General features: G+C 40.0%; 1 protein-coding gene across 1 annotated transcript in view; it reads right to left on the reverse strand.

The window, feature by feature from the left end:
• LOC139713977 (GDP-fucose transporter 1-like) overlaps positions 1–21,424 on the reverse strand; it is a 204,674-nt gene that overhangs the window by 109,073 nt on the left and 74,177 nt on the right. The window contains exon 3 of the mRNA XM_071625703.1: positions 4,565–4,705. Coding sequence (XP_071481804.1) covers positions 4,565–4,705 — 141 coding nt within the window. The remainder of the gene's footprint in view (positions 1–4,564; positions 4,706–21,424) is intronic.

Consider the following 21,424-nt stretch of genomic DNA (forward strand, 5'->3'; position numbering starts at 1 on the left):
CGATTCATGCTTTGGGGGGTTAAAGAGGACTCTTTGGCCAGTGCGCTGGATGAAAATATCCAAGAGCTGTCGCAGGCTATGAAAAGTTTGGAAGTCCGAGGAAGTCAATAAATTCAGAGTAAAAGTGTGCCAAACAAGGTGCAGGCTGGCACATCTGCCCCTCGGCTCCAGCAGCTAACCAGCAGGTTGCCGTCAGCGGGAGCAGCCACCCCACGCAAAGTTGATGTGCAAGCCGATTTTGTGGTTATCCGCTACTTATTCCAAGGGGTGAAGGTGCATCAGAGATTCTCTACTAGGGAGATATCTTTACGATGACATGTGACAAAATATCATTGCTAATCCTGACGATCCAAATTTTTGGCCTAATGTGCTCATTACTTTGTTCTTTTTTGCTCATTGAAAATTTCAATAGATGGTTCCAACATGTCAGATCAAAGACCCTCCCCCAATCCCTCTAGGAATTTTACTTGCCAAGTTTGGTGAAAATCCATTACGTTGTTTTCAGCAAGAAGATGAAAATGTACAATTTAGGTCCGTATTTGGACCCCCCCCCCCCCCCCGGCCCGACCTCGGGGGGGGGGGGCAGCCCTGGATCTGAAATGAACAAACTTGGAACTAAAGTCATCAATGTACAAACTCATGGTATTAAAGGACAAGTCCACCTTCATATACATTAGGATTGAGAGAATGCAGCAATGTTAGTAGAACACATCAGTGAAAATAAGCCAGTTCGGAGTTCCACTCTGCACATGAGCAGAAAAAAGGTCATTCGGACCAACAGGCACGTTGGTTTTTAAAGTCACTGGGATAAGCGTCTGTGATGTATTATTATGTATAATGATTATTCATGTAATCCTTATAAATGCTGCTTGCCAGCACATCCACCTGACAGCAAAAGTGGTATTTGGCAATATCGATAGAAAGAGGTTGTTCTTACATTCAATGTAAGATAATGAAATGGATGCTTTCCCAAGTGTTAACTGACGGATCATTCTGGCCATCTGGTCTACGCGAGTTCATTCTTTGTTTAAGCAGGATTGATGAATACTAGTACCATAAATCGTTGCGTAAAGCTTATACATTATGTGGCTCTGAAAACGAGTGAAGAGCCCCTTAACCGACTGAGAAAAAAGAAAGGTCATTCGGACCAATGTGCCCATGAGCTAACTCCGAACTGGCTTATTTTAGGACGTATCTGCGCAGTCACTGCTAGATGAGAAGATTACTACAGTGTATGATGTCACATGCGCACAACTATATAGGGAAAATAAAAAGAGAATTTCACAAAACTTTACTTTTTGAATAAAGTGCACATTTCTTCGACTTGCTACTGAAGTATGTTAAAGGACAAGTTCACCTTCATAAACATAAGGATTGAGAAAATGCAACAATATTAGTAGAACACATCAGTGAAAGTTTGAGGAAAATTGGACAATCGATGCAAAAGTTATGAATTTTTTAAATTTTTGTGTTGGAACCGCTGGATGAGGAGACTACTACAGCTTGTGAGTCATATGCGTACAACAGTATAAAGAAAATATAAAAGAAAATTCAACATATTTTCACTTTTTTCGCATAATAAAAGAGCAATTGACTTGCCTCTTTCTAAAGGCAGGGGGAATAATATTACCCATAACATTTATCGGTAACGAGTCAGTGGAATGTGTACTTTTTTCAAAAGATGGAATTTTGTGAAATTCTCTTTATATTTTCCTTATATTGTTGTACGCATGTGGCATCTAAGTTATTCATACACTGCAGTAGTCTTCTCATCCAGCGGGTACTGCACAAAAACTTCAAAAATTCATAACTTTTGAACAGATTGTCTGATTTTCCTCAAACTTTCAATGATGTGTTCTACTAATATTGCTACATTCTCTCAATCCTTATGTTTATGAAGGTGAACTTGTCCTTTAAGGATAATATCATTCCCCCTGCCTTCTGAAAGAGAGAAGTCGAGTGTGCTTTTGTTATGCGAGAAAAATGGAAATATGTTGAATTTTCTTTATTTTTTCTTTATATCGTTGTACTCATGTGACATCACAAGCTTACTTAGTCTTTTCATCTAGCCGTGACTGAGCAGAAACTTCATAAATCCATAACTTTTGAACGGATTGTCCGATTTTCCTCAAACTCTCACTGATGTGTTCTACTAATATTGCTGCATTCACTCAACCCACATGTCTATGAAGGTGAACTTGTCCTTTAACTTTGCTTCATCGCTTCTGGTTCTAGAGAAGAAGATTTGTTAATATTCCTAGATGTATGCCCTTTGGAGGATATGAAGAAAATAATGGGGGGGGGGGGCAGTCCTGGATCTGGAACTTGGAACAAGTGATCAATTGACAAACTCGTAGTAACTTTGCTTTATCTCTTCTGGTTCTAGAGAAGAAGAATTGTAAATATTTCTTAATGGGGGGGGGGGGGCGTGGATTGGGCCCCCTACAGATCCCCAAGGGGAGCATGGTGCCCTGTTGAACAAATTGAGATCTTAACCCTCTGGCATGCTACCTGCCAAGTTTGGTGAATAATCATCAAGCAAGGGACTTTCAAGAAAAATCTGACATACAATTTAAATCCCCATTTGGACCCATCATACCCCACTCCCCTGGGTTCCAAGGAGGTGGGGGGGGGGGGGGGGGGTGGGCACCCCTTATTCTGTCATGAATAAACTTGAAACAACAGAAATGAATATACTGACTCATTGTATTAACTTGTGTGTGTGTATGTACATGCACACACAGCCCACCAATGCACGCAGCATGAGCAATTTACAATGCGCATTGGTTCACACACGCAACACAACCATCGCAATTAGTGCGCAATACATGCAAAGCGCATAAATTCATATCTCTGACAACTAGATTAGTTTAGCAATAGGCTCCAACCCCTGGGAGGTGAAATGATCAATTAGAAACATTGTAAAATAGGACCCCGTTTACAGTGCGGGGCTGGGCCGAGCCGCGGCCGAGCCCAGCCTCAATTGCGAGGCCGGGCCCCGCAATTTTGTCCGTTTACACTGCAGGGCTCGGCCGCGCTTTTGATTCAAACCTTTCAATATTCCGTCGTAGTGGCGCTCTGCTTGTAAACAAATGCAATTTGGTGTTGTCTGGTTTTCAGACCCTTTGCCAAATGAATTCCGTGGCGACGAAGTCGCCGTTCGGGCAAAGGCCTTTGCCAAAGGAAAGAATCCTTTGCAGGACAAAACCACCTTAAACTACACTAGTTTTCGACGTTGAGGGGGTTAATATCCTGAATAGCGAAAGATACAGGCAGAGGATTTGGAAGCCAGACTAAAATTGGCCACGCAATTGGCCGCGCATTTGGCCCAGTTTGCGTTTACACCAAGAAAAGGCCAGGCTCGGCCGCGGCTCGGCCACGGCCGAGACCACCTCCACAGCGAGGCCAAATGCGAGGCCAATTTTGGCCTCGCATTTGGCCTTTTGCGCGTTTACACTGAAGCGGGGCTGGGCACGGCCGCGGCCGAGCCGCAGCCGAGCCTCGCACTGTAAACGGGCTCTAGGTAATTTGATTTGAAAATTTGCTGAGTCTCAGTAAGAGGCTCCATGATTGGCTGGATTATTTCTCCATGTATGTGCAGGTGGACTCTCGGGTCTCGGGGTGTCCTAGTTTTCATGTAGATGCAGCCCACAAAACATGGAATTGAGAGCATGCCAATGGTGTACAACACGCAGTCTCTATGATCTAAAATGGTGATTTAGAGCCGATATTCTCAGTCCTGTCTGATACAACTCTTTAAATAAAATTTGATTCAAATAAACACCCTACACAATTCAAAATTTTCAAGTCAAACGGTCAAAACAATACAAATTTATACATTTTCATAACTTTTCCATGACATACTTCAAATTTTTCACTTGCCATGACTTTTCAAGGCCTGGAAAAACAAATCCCGAATTCCATGACTTTTCCATGTTTTCCATGACTAAGGGACCTTGTCTGAAAGACTGATCCACAAAAGTTTGTAACAGATCAACCACCTACCTGCCCAACCAACCATTTGGCCACCAGACCTCCAGAGTAATTCTTATTTACCACCTAACCCAGTATGTGTGGGTGGGGGTATAATGACAATTGAATTTGCTACTCATCCTTGAACTCAAACTGGTTATTTGTCACTGTAAATAACATGTTACACATCACAAAATGATTGTTACAGGAACATGTCTACAAATAATCTCATCTAAAATACTACTATTCAAATGAATTTAGAATTGATCTGGCTATTACTGCTTTTGAAGATATACAAACTCCCTAGTGGCAGGGATATAACAGAAACAAAGTGGTGGAGTTACAGTTAAAATATGATTTTGGGGAAAGTGTAAAGAAAAGTCAACATATAACTCGCATAATAATACACCACATGACTTGCCTCTTTCAGAAGGCAGGGAGAATAATGATCACCCCTATAATTTGCCAGTAGTGAGTCCAGGGAATGTGTACTTCTTTTTTTTTTTTAGAAATGAAATTTTGTGGCAGTCTCTATATATTGGAAATCTTCATGTAGACCAATTAAACAACAGTCTCTTTTCTGTACACTTACCTCACGCGTGACTTTGTAATCAAACTTCATGAGTGGGAAGCTGACAAAGCTTGGGATAACCTTGCCAAGATAGCTGAGCAGCACACAGAGGATGACAGTGACGACACACTGGTAGAAAGTGACAAATAAGGGAGCATCCAGCTATTCGGAAACAAGGAAATCATTGAAAATGAACAAATGGTGAGAAGCTGCAGAAAATAACTATTCACATGACATCAAAGCTTTTAGGAGATCAGAAAAAAAAAGCGCAAGAAGTGTTAACCATTGGTAAATGTTGGAAGTTTATGTACAAACTAGAACTATCACTCAATGTGATTAAATACCCCCACCTGAAGGAGTTAGCTCAAGCAGCAATGATTTTGTATGCTTTTTCTAGAAATAATATTGTTACCATGGCAATGCATTGTAGGACATTCATGTGTTTTGCTCATTGTTAGTCACATGTGCTATATTTCAAGTCAAGTGCTCAACAACCGAGTTAGTTAGATAAATAAACAGGTAATTTCTATGATTTTCATTACACGCAACCTGGGGGGTATCTCAATTTCACCTTCTATGCATTCTTGCAGACTCTTACCTGAGAACATTGGTTACAGGGGGGGGGGGGCATCTTTGAGAGCTGGGGGGCATGATGTCCATTTGCATATTCCATCACACTGGTAAAAACAATTGCCAAGTACACTGCACTTAGAAAGTTGGACTATGCAGTTTAGAAAAAAAAGGCTTGACGCTCTATCACTTCTCATTCTAGAGAAGAATTGAATATTCCTTAATTTAGAAGGTTTGGGCCCCCTGGGGGCCCCCAAGGGGAGTACGGTGCCCATTCGATCACATTGAGATCCTATCCCCTTAGGAATGCTACTTCCCACGTTTGGTGAAAATCAACTGCATTGTTTTTAAGAAGAAGGTGAAAATGTTCAATTAAGACCCACATTTGGGTCTGCAATGAACAAACTTGGAACTACAGTCATCAGTGTACTAACTCATGGTATTAATGGTATTAAGTTTGCTTCATCACTTCTAGTTTTAGAGAAGACGATTTGTAAATATTCTTTAATGGGGGGGGGGGGAGGGATTTGGGCCCCCTAAGGACCCCAAGGGGAGCGTGGTGCCCAGGTGAAAAAATTGAGATCCTAACCCTCTAGGCATGCTACCAAGATTCATGAAAATTCATCACAGGGTTTTCAAGAAGAATATGAACATGTACAATGTAGGTCCCTATTTGGACCCATCCCACCTCCTCCCCTGGGTCCCAAGGGGGCATCCCTGATTCCACCATGAACAAACTTGAAACAACAGTCATCAATGTACTAACTCATAGTAATAAAAGTATTAACTTAAAGGGGAAATCTAGTCAAAATATGTTAGTCTGACAAAAAAGAGTAAAATCTTACTAGTTCAACGGTAAAAATTTGAATGTAAAGTCGGATGAAAGATATAGTCTGGGAGCTAGCGACCACTCAATTTACCCCATCAAGCCCAAAAGGTTTGACCCCTCAGAGTTGTTGGGGCCACCCTCCTCATTTACAAAATGCGCGTCAGCCTGATCCCTGAGGGTGGGTTCGGCCCCCAGGGACCCCCGTAAAAGGGCCCTTGGCAGGTGTAATTTACCCCATGGAGCCCATGGACCAAACTTGGTGTAAAAGAATGTCCTATGGGTGTACATCATAAAAATATAAAAACTGACAACATATCTGGGGGGCATTTCATGAAGCATTTTTGTCCGACAACTTGTCGGACAAATTTGCTCTCAACCAATCAGATGCAAGGATTTCAGTAGCTTTTAACATTTTGTCAGACGAAATATCTGACAAAATGCTTCATGAAATGCCCCCCTGGTTGGGAAAGGGGTTGCCAGACCGCTAGTTTGAAGGCACAAACCCTTGTTGGTGGTGAATGAGTCTGCGCCAAGACTACACTTTCCCATAGGTCCTGTACTGTAGCGTCTCCCAACAGTCCGAGGGACAGTGCCAGTTTAGTGCATGTAGTAGTCTTGGCACAGACCCCTATACTCTTAACAAGGGTTTGGCCTATATCCTGGGACCCAGGGTAGTTTGCAGGCACGAATTGACCAGGCACAATAGAACACACATACACACACACACACACACACACACACACACATACACACACACACACACACACACCCACACACACACACACACACACGCACATACGTTCACATATTTCAATTTCAATTTATTTTCATATTTCTCGATGAAAAATTACATCAAATATAACAAAATTAAATGAAATACATGACATACATAGAATATTGCAAATATGTAAAACATAATAGTGGTCGATCTGTTCAGTTTGGAATCTGTGAATGAATGCTAAAGAAATATGAAGGAACCTACTTAAAAAGCGAGCTTGTTGAGCGTAGGTCCCGGTTAAAAACGAGTTTAAGATTGAGAAGGGGAGCACGGGTACAACAATGACCGGAACATAAGAGAAAAACAAAAAAAAAATAAAAAAGTACAAATATACAGTTATATAACAAAATTCTTCTCTAGTGCAGGTTAGGGATCGGAAAAGCCACATGCTGTATATAGGCGGATGAACCATTGTCGTTCTGGCAATACAATATGACTTAATATAGTTATAATAACAATGATACCGTTCAGACAGTATTAGAAATGTGTACATTGCGTGTATTAAGAAGGGAACACATGCACCTGCAAATCCATTAAAAAAGACATCGAACAACCAGTTGCAGTGCAGTGAGAATGTGAAATACCAGCTGTTTTCTCGTCCCAGCTATCTTTAAAGAAGGAAAAATATACATAAACACAGTGATAGAATTTAAGGGCGCAAACAGCTGGGCTCTTAAAGTCTGGTTTTACATGACAACAACCCTGGAGTACAGTATAACGGGATAGTCCTGGACAGCACAAAACAGCATTTCAATGAGCTGATGTAGCGTAATTATTCAATAAATACTGTCTTAATTTGCATTTGAAGGATGATAGTGATAAACAACCTTTGAGTTCAGGGGGGAGGTCATTCCAGTATTTCGGTCCCGCATACATAATTGTTTTCATCGCGAAAATTGTGCGAGTACGTGGATACGTGGACATATTTCTTCATGTACCTACATACCTTTACACAAAACACATCTAGGGAAGTTATGACATTTTGAAGTTTTGCTAATTTCTGCAAAACACTTCTTGTGAAGTGGATTATATGCAAATGAGTGAATTAACCATGTCATACCCTTACAATTCTCCATTGATCGTGTACAAAAAAAAATGAGGAAAATTCAATGTTTCTGTCATTGAAGTTGAAAACATGATGTTATTCTTGGTTGAATAACTTTAGAATAGTGATCAGTTAGATATAAGAGGATTTGAACCTCGGGCATAATTGCGTTTGAATGAAAAACTGGAAATTTCAAAATTTAATGTACATACTACAGTGGAAACTCGATATAACGAGATGGTCGGGACCGAGTCATTTTCCTCGTTATAGCCGATATCTTGTTATATCAGTAGGCATAAAAGAAGGCATAAAATAAAGACATTAATTTGCACATGTGGGACTACCCATCATATTTCAATCAATACTGATAACTTGATATTGTGTGTGAGGGAATTACTAACCTTTATGGGTAAGAAGATGTTTTTCGCCAAGGAAATCCAATATCAAGAATGTGTTTCTTATTAATTGTAGATGTTTGAATTATTTGTAAATTTATATAGCTTGCGATTGTATCAAGATCGTCTGTGGATTGGTATGTGGTTATCGTATGGGTGTGTGTTGTGTGGAAAGCTTGAATATGGTCTGCACAATGCTGTGTGTATGTGACACATTCTGTATGTACATTATGTCTGCGTGTGTGTGTGAAGACGGGGAATTCCTTAATAAGTAGAAGGCCAATCACAGCATCAGATTGCCTCACACCTGCTAAACGTCATGATGATGTCATGAATACATATGGCCGTCCCACCACATTTTCTGCATGTATCAGTGTGCGTGCACACACACACTTCACACGTACAACATGCAGTGCTAGCTGGAGTGCACTGAAGAAAATGATTATACAGTAAACCTCGCATGAGTCGAAGCTCTCGGGACTGACGAAAATGCGTCGACTTAAGTGAAATTCGACTCTCGCGAGAGTCGATTTTTTTTTCGACTCACAGTTATGTACATGTATTATAGTACATTTGCAGGCTTATGTGTGTGTGTGTGTGTGTGTGCGTGCGTGCCTATGTGTGTTTGCATTCAAATTTGTCTGTTCTTGAAGATAATGCTCCTTTTTTATTCTAAATTGAACATGGAATTTGTATCAATACTAGTAGTTAAACGTAGTTCCGAGAATGTCTGCGCTGTAATCTGGCAATGTGCATGTGCTATGTCTATGGTGCAACATCTCTGTCAACCTACCTTGAGACAAACACTCTCCCAGGCCCATCCCACCTCCATTGAACAAAACTATTCAGCCAGCCAGGCACGCACAAACAAGCTCCGCCCACTTGGCCTGTCACTAAAATATTAAAGCAGCGATTGGTTGACCAAGGAGTTCTGGCTTGACATGGATAAAGTATGGATGTGCTGTGTGTATGGATAAAGTATATGGATCGATGTGCTGTGTGTATACATGTATACATGTGTATGTATTCGACATGCGTGCAGAGCGGTACGGTGAGTGTGCATGCTTACCTGCAGCAGGCCAGGGACGGGGTTCTGCGACATGCCGATTTTTTTTGTTCTCCTCTAAATGTAATGAGAATGCCAGACAAATCTTCTTCGGCTCAAGTGATGTAAACTACGTGTATTTTGTACAAAAGGGACTGAATGTTTTACTTCGACACAGCCGAAATTCGACTCTCGTACTTCGGCTTATCCAAATATTTCTTAAAGAAAATACATAGGGAAAAATCGGGACTTTTTATTTTGCTTCGAGTTAAGTGATTTTCGACTCACTCGACGTCGACTTATCCGAGGTTTACTGTATGTGTAAAAGACTGTTTTTGGCGCATCAAGCTTTACAATCTCGGAAGATGATAGCACATGCGAAGTAAAGCTTTACCGAAGGCATTTTGCTTTACCTCGCTATAGCAGGTTTGATTTACTATGTTTTTCTTTGTTTGGAAGTCACAAAATTTATCTCTTTATAGCAGTTATTTCGTTATAGCCGATCTCGCTATAAGAGTAGCATTTTACATAGACTTGTGTGGAATTAAATTTGGGACCGAGAAAATTTCCTCGTTATAACCGATATCTCGTTATAGCAGTGTTCGTTATATACCGAGTTTCCCCTGTATATGGTAAGTTGTGAGGGGATGACATGCTCACTTTGCCATCTGCATGTGATAATGACTGTTCAAGAACTGTTTCCCCCCAAAATAGTGAAACTTCAAAAAATCATAACTTCTGATTTTGATCAAAATTATACTGTTGAACTCATAATATCTTACTATTTCTTATGAGACTAACTTACATTTGGACTGGATTCCCCTTTAACTCTATCACTTCTGGTTCTAAAGAGGAAGATTTTTTTTTTTTTTAAAGATTCCTTAATTTTGGGGGTTTAGGCCCCCTTGGGGCCCCCAGGTGGGAAAGGGTGCCCATTTGAAGGAATGGAGATCCTATCCCCCATGGCATGCTACCTGCCAAGTTTGGTGAAAATTCATTGTGGGGTTTTCAAGAAGAAAATGAAAATGTACAATTTAGGCCCCCAGTAGGACTCAATCCTCCAACCCCGTCCCCTGGGTCCCAAGGGGGGGCGCTGATTCAGCCATGAAACTACAGTCATCAATGTACTAACTCAGAGTACTTACTTAGCTCTATCTCTTCTGCATTAGAGAAGAAGATTTTTTAGATTCATTAATCTTGGGGGATTTGGGTCCCCTTGGTAGGGCATGATGCCCATTTGGATAAATTGATATCCTATCCCTCTAGGGATGCTACTAGCAAAGTTTGGTGAAAATTGGTCATGGAGTTTTCAAGAAGAAGATGAAAATGTATTTTAAAAAATGATGCACGACAGACGATGCACAATGGACGCTGGACGAAGAGTGATCACAATAGCTCACTTGAGCCTTTGGCTCTGGTGAACTAAACAAATGCTGTTACCTTGGCAGCAGAATGTTTGCATTAGGGTAATTCCATGGGGTTGGGACTGAAATTGTGACATACAAGTTGAAAATTCAAGTTGGGTAAATTGAAATTTCCTTTTTCCCCCTGATTTGTTACTCCCATTCTTCAACTTATTCCACTAGAAATCTGTTCATTACTTTGCACACTTTCAGTCAGCATGGGTAAACAGGTGACAAATACCTATGTTGCATGGACTTCATTTTTTGACATCCTCAATAATTTTGTGTTCTGAAATGATAACAATGAACACATCCAAGTTTTCTTCCACCATAACACATCAACATGTTATCTGACAGGCACATGAGATCATTATTAGTAAGATTGTCCGTTCTGATATCAACTGCAAGACACTTTTATTGACATGTTTTTTCTACAAACCATTTACAATTTTAACCAAAGGTTTAACTTTTTCCTCAAGAGTGACACAATAACAATATTCTTAAAGCAAGTGAGTTGTGACTTGTATGGACATTCAAGTGAAAACATGATTTTATTGTTATCATCAGGGGTTTTCATACTACAACCTTGTCCACAGTATACTACCTACATTACACGGACAGTATGTACATAGGTACACTACAACATATTAACTGATTTCCTTTGTTGTGGTGTCAGATGTTAAAACCTACACACATAGACTTTATGTATGTTCCCACGAATAACACTAACGTAACAGTTCTTTGGAATTATACCTGCTGTATACCTTTGGAACAATACCTATGTTACACAGACTTCAATTCTCTGTAACTCTGGTATGAAAGAAGGAAGACTTAATAATAATAATAAGAAGAAAGTCTAGCCTTATACAATTTGACCTTATATACACTAACTAACAACATCATCAACTGTCAACTCAACTAAGAAAACTAATCAAGAGAAATCATACAAGTTTTCTTGTCTTCTCCATGTTCTTTGTTTGAAGTTAATTTCTGCTCTTTTCTACAATGTCCATTTTCCCTCTGTGCAGTATTTTCTTTTTGTCTAGTTTGTTACGTTCGCTCTTCTTGGGTGTTGCTTTGTCAGCTTCCTCTCTCTGTTTGTGGAGTGCTGTGGATGTGCCCTTTTCACTCTTTCACGTAGTTTAACACGTAGCGATGGCAGAAGAGGAGCCATGGCAGATTCACCGACAAACTGGACAAAAGGTGTAAAGAGAAATAAAATAAAAGAATTAACAGAAAATTTGTGTCTGGGTAGACTTCATATTCCTGTTGATGTATCTGTGTTTTATTTATGAATGGAATTAAATATTTTGGACAATTTTGCTTACCTTTCTACCTCTTGGCATACCAATTGGCTAGAGTTCCATGTGTACCATCCACCAAAATTAAAAAAAAAAAAATATGGGTTACGCTTAAAATGATGTACAGCTGTAATGTTAATAATAATAATAATATAGCATGTAAAACATGGGAAAATATCATTTTCATATTCTACGCTAAAAAACTTGTTTTCAGATGTAAGCTAGCAAGGGCAGGGCGCTGCCCCCAGTGTCATAAATAGCTAGGGTTAGGGATAGGGTTAGGTTTACGGTTATGGTCCTAAATAGACCCCAAACAAAATACTAGGCCCCCTTTTTTTTTACTCAATTCCCATCAAATTCAAAATTGTTGCCCTCTTTAAGAATGATAGGATAGAGCAATAATATGCCAATTTTGATTGGGGTACATATGAAACTATTTCCTACCAATTACCCACCGAAAATGAATACGAAACTTGCATTTTAGCTTTGAGACTTTACAGTGGGTGAACGTGGAATGGATACAGTGAACCCATGTGAAATGTTAATGCTTCATCAGAGCATCGTAAAGCCATCTAACACTATAAACAGGTCAGTGAAATCTTGAAAGGAAAACATTGACATTGTAAATCTGTTCAAGAGAAAGAATTTAACAGCTCTTAATTCCCGAAATATCAACAACAAAATTGGGCAAACTCTTTCTTAAGCTCAGACACAGTCTAGACGTCTACGTATTCCAACTTCAGAGTACCGTACCAACATTTAGCAAGTCTACTTGGTAGATACCAATGACAAAAAGTAGGTCCAAAATTTACAATAATCGGGAGGTAAATTAATGTTATATTGCCGTGAAGATACACTGGACATACTTTTGTACGGTTTTCTAAGAGAGGAACACATGCTCCTTTTGCAGAGACGGGCATGGAAGGGAAAATTTGGCGATCAAAATTACGAACATGAACAAGTAACAAATATCTCAGTATGTGGGACTACAGCGTGTTAACAGCATCATCGTCCGCCGTATATTTGGCCAGTTCAGTGGTTTTAATATCGTTTTTTCCCTCCAATAAAGTTCACAGAATATGCAAAATGTTATTTACTTCACAAAATAGCGTACAAGCTTACTGATTGACATCGAAAACATTGAAATTCCCAATCGGAAACATCGAAATTCACGTTCCGATGTTACATGGACGTCAGTAGAAAAACAGGTCTTGCACCGTCCAGGTAGGTGTAAACAGGCTGTAAGTGGTCTTCCTGCAGTTGGGGAAGTACTGCCAGTGACGTAAATACGATTGCTGTAGTAGCTCTTCTTTTTGTCGCGAGACGCGACTTTCTTATCCGATGTTACACCAAGAGGCCGGACTTCGGACGGAAGTACGGTTATGTGTTCCGTGTTTTCTCTTTTATGAGGAGGATTTTGATGCTAATTTTTGGATAATAATACTCCTGAAATATGATTCTAATTATAGAAATTAAGTTTCTGTTCATATTATGATTGGAGGTGTATGTAAAACCATGCAATACCGATGTTACAACAAAAATTGCCGCGGACTTCGTTTGTAACGTCGGTATGAGGTTGCTTTAAGATGCTCTGGTGTTCTTATTTTGTGACACATGTTTATGTGCCTTATAGTCTTTGTAGAAGTCACCTTGCCTCTCTTAATTATGATAGGCGTAATGCTGAAAGGTTGTATATTTCTGTATCACATTGCCATGAAAATGGCACATATTTTTGTCACAACTGGTACCACAAAAAAACCATGAGACATCAACAGTGAAACAGTCACAGACAAAACAAATTTGTACACAGGCTTGTTTTTTATTCATCAAATAATTCTTCACACTTCTCTCTCCAAGAATAACCACAAACCACAAACAATTATTTGATAAAATTTTCAGAATATATGACTTTTATCCCCTGCACAACATGAAAATTTAGAGAAGACCCAACCCCATGGAATGACCCATTAACAGATGATGAAGTTTGCACAACGACATATCATAGCGCGAAATTTCAAGCTAAATGCTCAAAAACTGAGGGAGTTAGGTAAATTCACAATATTTTTATATGAGTTTCATTCAAAATATACTGTCACTACATGGCAACACATTGTTCAACAATGACGTAAGATGAGTTTGTCCATCCTTGTACAATAGCAGTCACATGTACCAGATTTCAAGTCAAATAATAAAAAACTGAAGGAGTTAGCTGAATCCACAATATTTGTGTACGATATTCAAAGTATGCTGTTACCATGGCAACACATTATTCAGCACATCTCTGTACTAAAGCGGTCACATGTGCCAAATTTCAAGTTAAATGCTGAAAGACTGAGGGAATAAACTGAATCCTTAGTATTTTCGTATGATTTTCATTCAAAATATGCTCTTACCGTGGTAACGTATTGTTCAACAATGATGAAAAACTAAGTTTGCACATCTATGTGCCATAGCGGTCACGTGAGCCAAATTTGAAGCTAAATGCTCAGAATGAGGGAGTCAGCTGAATCTATAATATTTCATATGCTTTTTAGAGGAAAAATGCTGTTATCATTGTTCAACAATGATGAAAGATGAAGTTTGCACACGTATCTACAGCTGTTGCATGTGCCAATTTTCAAGCTAAATGCTCAGACTGAGGGAGCTAGCAGAATCCACAATATTTTTGTATGCTTTTAACCCATTGAGGACAAGTCCCAAGTATACTAGGAAATGCGAGTTGTAGCAAAATCAGTCCGTCCTTAACACTGACAGAAGATGTGTTCTATACTTCTACATTCTGTAACAGTCACATGTGCCGAAATTCAAGTCAAATACTACAAAACATGATATTTTATCGGCATGAAATTTTTGCGAAGTGCCTCTGGCAATCAATGCATTTACAGTGTAGACAAGAGCTTTCATGTGCATTTTAATTTCGCGAATCTTAGCTCTCGCAAATTAAAATGCATGCAAATATTCCTCTTTTTACAGTACTCAAAAACTCAGGGAGTTAGGTCAATCCACATATTTTTGTATGATTGGTATTAAAAAAATGCTGTTGTCATGGCAACAGATTTATTCACACACACACACACACACACACACACAAAAAGCATCTTGCATAACTACAGATTACATTGATCATGTATGCTTAATTTCAACTGAATTCCTTTAACCCGTTGAAGACGGTTTAATTTTGTTACAACACTTATTTCCCATGGACACCTACCCGAGTATACTCAGTACTCGTCCTCAACGGGTCAAAACTGAATGAGTAGTTTGATCCACAACATAATGTAGGTTTTTATGAAAATTTGCCATTGCCATCATGGCAATGCATTATGCAATGCTAACGAAAAAGGTGTCTTACACATCTACCTTTGATAGTGGTCACAGAAGCCATACTAGGGGTTAAAAGCTCAAAAAATGAGAAAGTATTTCCATCCACAAGATTATTATGAAAATTTGCTGTTGAGATGACAATGCATCATGAGATACTGACGAAAAAGGTGTCTTGCACTTCTACATTAGATAGCTGACACACATGCCAAATTTTAGGTCAATTGCTCAAAAAATGAGAGAGAAGTTTGAGCCACAAGTTTTACGACCAACTGATTGATCAACTGTCTGATTGCCCGCCCGGCCACCCAACCTCAGAGTGATTCCTATACACCCCCATGCACACCTTTTGGGTGGGGGTATGGTAAATATACTGGAAAGTAACAGTCTTTAATCAATAAAAGCACAAAGATCAGTATAGAGTGCATGTGGCCAAGGTACCTAAAAGAGCAAACTTCTGTTTGTCTGCACAATTGACTTGCTACATGCCAATTACAATGTACAGGGTCCTGTTGCATACAACTTTTACCATCAAAAAAAGATGGTAAGTTACTATCATTTCTCTTGACATCGATGGTAGCCTACCATTGTTCCAGAAATAAACCCGCAAAAAAGGTTCATCATCCATGAAATAATATCATTGGCATTTTGAATATTCTTGAACAAGCCTCACATGGGTGAAAATGCAAAAAAAAAGAAATCCCGCCGATCACACAATTTTGCTCCTGGATGGACTGGACCGGCTGGAAAGGGGTCTCTCTTGCACCTCCCAGCCCCGGGGTGGACCGGCCAAGATCAGGTGCTGCTCGCATATTGCACCTGGGTGTCTTGGGGTACATACAGACTTTCTTTTGCGTTACGAGATTTGAAGTTACCATAGGAAATTCCTCCTCCAATTCTGTTTTGTTTTTGTTTTTCCTCCCAATTCTGTGCATACATTGTAATTTGACACTGCCAGCCACCAGACAGACCGTGAGACAGACACATACCAGTGGTGCAATGTGATTCGTGCTGGCAAGAGGGCTGCATGCATGCTGTGTGAACGGTTGTAGCTTGCACTTTCTTTAGTCGAGGAGTTTTGAAGCTACTTGCTTTAGTACAGCTCAAACATACATTGGACACATCCCTGGCTGGAACATGAAACTGAATGCTAACCCCATAGATGCCAAGTTCAAAAAATTTTTATGAGTGAGATTTTCATGACTCAGAATCTCGGCGCGCGAGCATGTGCGTGAGCGAGGGAGCGAAGCGACTGAGCGAGGGGAGGATGTGGGAGGGGGATGTCGGCCCTCCCATGGTAGGGAGCTTTTTCAATTTTTAGCTCTTAATGGTGCAAGCTGGTGCATACTTAAGTGACTATTTTTTACTTACTTTGAAAGACAAAAACAAAGACAAAGAAACACAAAAAAAGACAAATATGCCTTCAAATGCAACTCTAACTTTAAAGGACAAGTCCACCTTCATATACATAAGGATTGAAAGAATGCAGCAATATTAGTAGAACACATCAGTGAAAGTTTGAGGAAAATTGGACAATCCGTTCAAAAGTTACGAATATTTTAAGTATCTGCACAGTCACTGCTGGAAGAGAAGACTACTACAGTGTATGATGTCACATGCGTACAACTACATAAGGAAAATAAAAAGAGAATTTCACAAAACTTTACTTTTTGAATAAAGTGCACATTTCTTTGACTTGCTACTGACGTATATTAAGGGTAATATTATTCCCCCTGCCTTCTGAAAGAGAGAAGTCGAGTGTTCTTTTGTTATGCGAGAAAAAGGGAAATATGTTGAATTTTCTTTATTCTTTCTTTATATCGTTGAACTCATGTGACATTACAAGCTATAGTAGTCTTTTCATCCAGCCGTGACTGAGCACAAACTTCAAAAATTCACAACTTTTTAACGGATTGTCCGATTTTCCTCAAACTCTCACTGATGTTTTTTACTAATATTGCTGCATTCACTCACCCCACATGTCTATGAAGGTGAACTTGTTCTTTAATCCTTGAAGCTATGCTCCCAATGCATGAGAAAAATGGGTGTCATGCGTGAGATCGTGAGACAGACCCTAAATGCTTGAGTCTCACTCACAATGCCTGAGACTTGGTAGCTCTGTAACCCGTCTGTCTCATACGAGTTAGTATAGATCTACAAGATAATGTTATGAAAGCATGACATTAGGCAGAGGGGTGAAGGCTGAGGTGTGAGTTTTCTTCAATTTGTCTCCTTCTTCAAATGAAATTTGTAAAATTGCAACTGCTGATCTAAAATTTAACATGTCGGAAACAAAGAACCAGTGGGATTCGAACCTGTCATTTACTGCTTTCCAGGCAGCAACACTACCACCAGGCTATCCCTGGTTGCTGGCAGTGATACAATGAACTTGGTTCTTTATTTTCCAACATGTTTGTTAAATCAGCAGTTGCCATCTTACAAATTTCATTTTAAGAGGGAGACAAATGGAAGAAAACTCACACCTCAAGATAATGTTATGTTATGCTTCTAAAGCAAAGAAATGATGAGTCCTCTGTCTACTTTGTATTTGACTAGAGAGTCATACTCATCAAGCATCGCAATGAGCCAGCTCTGTTGAACTCATGTTGTGCCTACACTATGCACTATTGTGCAATCAGGATGGCAGAGGCAGGGCAAATGTTAAGACCCACACAGATTCACACAAAATCCATCTTGCATCCAAGCCCTGCACATAAAACCACCATGATATTTCATGTCAACAGGAAAGAAGCAACTGAGTGTCAACTTTGCTTGCTGTTACAGAAAGTCATATTTCACTATCATACATAGATATTTTTCCTCTGAAGATCTAGGGTGGTATTCTGAAAATCTTCCTAAGTTTCTTCGTAAGTCGGAAAGTTGGGAAGTACCTAGGAAAGACATGATTGGTATTCTGAAATTTCTTCCTAGTACGAATCCTAGGTTCTCCTTGATGCAAATTCCACCATCCTTACCCTCACCCACTGTTATGATATAAAATTCCGTATGATAAGGAACCAACCAACCAACCAATGACAATCGCATATCATTATGATGTAGGGTTAAATACATGTGTGCGCGGCATGTCCCATTTTTCATGCCCATTTCGCACATCAAACAACATGATGTGCGCAGTGAATGACAAGAGCCAGTCACAATGTTTTGCAACTTGCTATATCTTAACAACGTACTTAGGACAGGGGTGGGGCTTTCCTAATCTTCCTAAAATTCTTTCCTAAGTGCATTCTAGAATACCAACTTCTTCCTCAGTCAGAAATTTGCATATTGTCCTAGGATTCATCCTCATTTGCATTTTTTCCTATGTTTCTTCCTAAGTTTAAGAAGTTAGGAAGACACTTTAATAGGAAGAAACTTAGGAAGATTTTAAGAATACCATTTAGGAAAAAATCCTGACTTAGGAAGAAATTTCTTCCTAGGAAGGATTTCAGAATAACATCCCTAGTCACAAGCTATTCACTCCATCTGTACATTTCAATGACTGGAATTCAGTTTGCATGTAACTATTTGTTGCTAAGTCAAAGAAGCTGTGGGCAAGCTGTCTGGTTGCAACTGATTGACAAATTGCCCTACATCAACATGAATAAGCACTGAATTGATCACTGTTTTAGTAGTAGTCATGATAAAAGAAATCTTGGGCGTACGTACTCTAGCAAGACTCGAATCTAGAACCTCCTGATCTCTGGACAGGCATCCTCTCCAAAGTGCTGGCTCTAATCCTTATAGCATGCAGCGGGTACTGTGTAATTATTCAAATTCATGAAATTCTTCCGTTGAGATGTTTTCATGCAACTGATTGACAAATTGCCCTACATTGAAGAATCCTGCTCTAGCATGATCACGGTTACAGTGAAACCCTGTTATAACGAGGTCTGTGGGACCAGCGACATTACCTCGTTACAACCGGTACTTCGTTGTAAGGCGTGACAGATTTTATCTCACGAGCGTTCGCCCGCGTCCGGCATGCCTTCTTATCTGTTAAGTAGCCAGCTTGGCACGAGCTTGGCATGCGCCCATGCCGTCCGCGTTCCGGGAACGCCAGCTTAAAAGTCTTTTGTTTAGTGCCTTTGTTTCGAACACAATAGCGTCAACTTCACTGCACCCAATCGACCACGAAGCCATAGCTCCATGTAGCCAGCGTTCGGGAACGCCCGGATTAAGTCTTCCCTTTGTCTTGTGCTTAACACTTACACAGTTGATTTCATGGAAGCTTAAAAAAACGGACAAACTAGCAAACAAATGAAACACGAAAGGCATTGCACTATTACGCGTTAGTAACGCTGTGATTACCTTAATTTGCGTCGATGAGAGGCGTAATCAAGAAGTATCTGAAATAGTATCCGAAATATAGTATTTGTTCCCCTTACATATGAGCGTGAGACCACTCTTGTAAGCAGCTTCTCAGGTGAAGCAAAATGTGTGTAATGAAGTGACAAGTGTATAAGAAAAACATTCACAATAGCTAGGTAGATTGACGGAAACTTGACACCCATGGCCGTGCCAGCCAGGCAACAAGCTGGTGGAAATTTCCAGGAACTTCAAAGCAGGTTTGCCGCCAGGCAAAAACCGCAGGGTAAAGGAATTTGCGTACGCGCTGAATGGGTCGTAAACATCGTGTCAATTGCATGGGGCCTGGGAGGGAAGAGGGTCTATGTATATAGTACATGTATTAGTAACCCTGTGCTGTGTGATACGTGCATGCTGTTGGAGACACGTGCTGTAGTTGGCGAGAGCTAGCTGATGAGAGCTCCCTGCACCTGAAACCAAGGAGGTACCAGGCGAGCTCGCCTATTACCTCCTTCCTGAAACCAGGGAGGTACATACACATCTGGCTCTGCTGAAACTATGGAGCTTTAGTACAGTAAACCTCGACATTGCTTAAGTCGACACGATAAAAAAGTTCCGATTGTTGTCTTGTTATTCCTTGAAAATTTCTTCGTCTTAGTCGACATTTATAAGTCCACAACTCGCGTAAGTCGACCTGATTTTTTAGTGCCAACTGAGCTGAAATACGTGTTTTTTCCCTCGTCTAAGTCGACATAATTTTTCGCTCAAAATCTTATCGCCATTCTCTTAAAAAAGAATAAATTGTTTTCCCGCTCTGATTCGCTGCATTTCTAATCGGTAATTCCCTAGTGTATGGCGTGGTAGCGTTCGCGCCATGCGTCCATATTAGGGAGCTTTAGATTTTGACGCGCGGACGTTTGAGCCGACGCTTGCGCTGGACGTTCTCCTCTCCCTGCGTCGTGTGGAAAAGTAGCTTTAGATTACGCTGGGACGCAACGTACAAAAAATAAAATCGCGCCCCCATATGATCAGTGCATGAAGAAGCTCTCTGCGTCGCAAACTGTGCGGACGTGAAAATAGCCCAGTACGCGTAGTAAACAACTCTGGCGACGCAAGCTAAAAATAGATTGACTTTACGCGCGCTACTGCGCAAGCTCAGATCATGTTTTTTTCCTTTGAACGTCCGCGCGCCGAAAATCTAAAGCTCCCTATTGTCTTGTACGCCAGAAATGAAAGGGCATACATTCATTTACATTGGAGAATTACATGTAGTTGGCTACCCAAAGCAGTTCACTTTCCCCCTTTTCTGCTCGTTATTCTCAAAACGCAAAAACTTTGTACACATAAAGGTCCTAGTAGAAAATCATTATCAGAACATGAAATACACGTGTAGGTGTTTCTGTTTATCCGAATATTCTAACGTTAATTATTCCGAAGCGTTAATAGAAACCTGGGCCCGTTTTTAGAAAATTAATCAAATGCAACTACATGTAATTAAATGCAGCTGAAAGTTAAATGCAGGTGTATCAAATCACGAGCAACTTTGCACATAAACGCAAGTGCGTTGCTGCCAAAAGGCTTGCGTTTGATATAGTATGAAACTAGAAAATAGTTGTATGAACCTGAAACTCAATTGCGTTGAAACGCAACTCTAAAAATCAAATGAAGTCCATCAATCACGCGCAACGCTGTATTCAAACGCAAGAGCGTTGCAGGGAAGACTTGAGGTTTTCGTAAGAAACTATAGAGAAACTGCATTTAAAAGCATCTCTTAACATCTACGGAGGTGCGTTATTGTTGAAAAGTCTTGCATTATTTTGTTTGTTTTTTCGTATGCAAAATTAAAAATTAAACGCAGCTCTGAAAATCAAATGCAATTGTAAGTCCAT

The sequence above is a fragment of the Diadema antillarum genome, unplaced genomic scaffold (genome assembly GCF_040938485.1).
Source record: "Diadema antillarum isolate AM-2024a unplaced genomic scaffold, OU_Dant_1.0 seq00002115_RagTag, whole genome shotgun sequence".
NCBI classification, from domain to species: Eukaryota; Metazoa; Echinodermata; class Echinoidea; order Diadematoida; family Diadematidae; genus Diadema; species Diadema antillarum.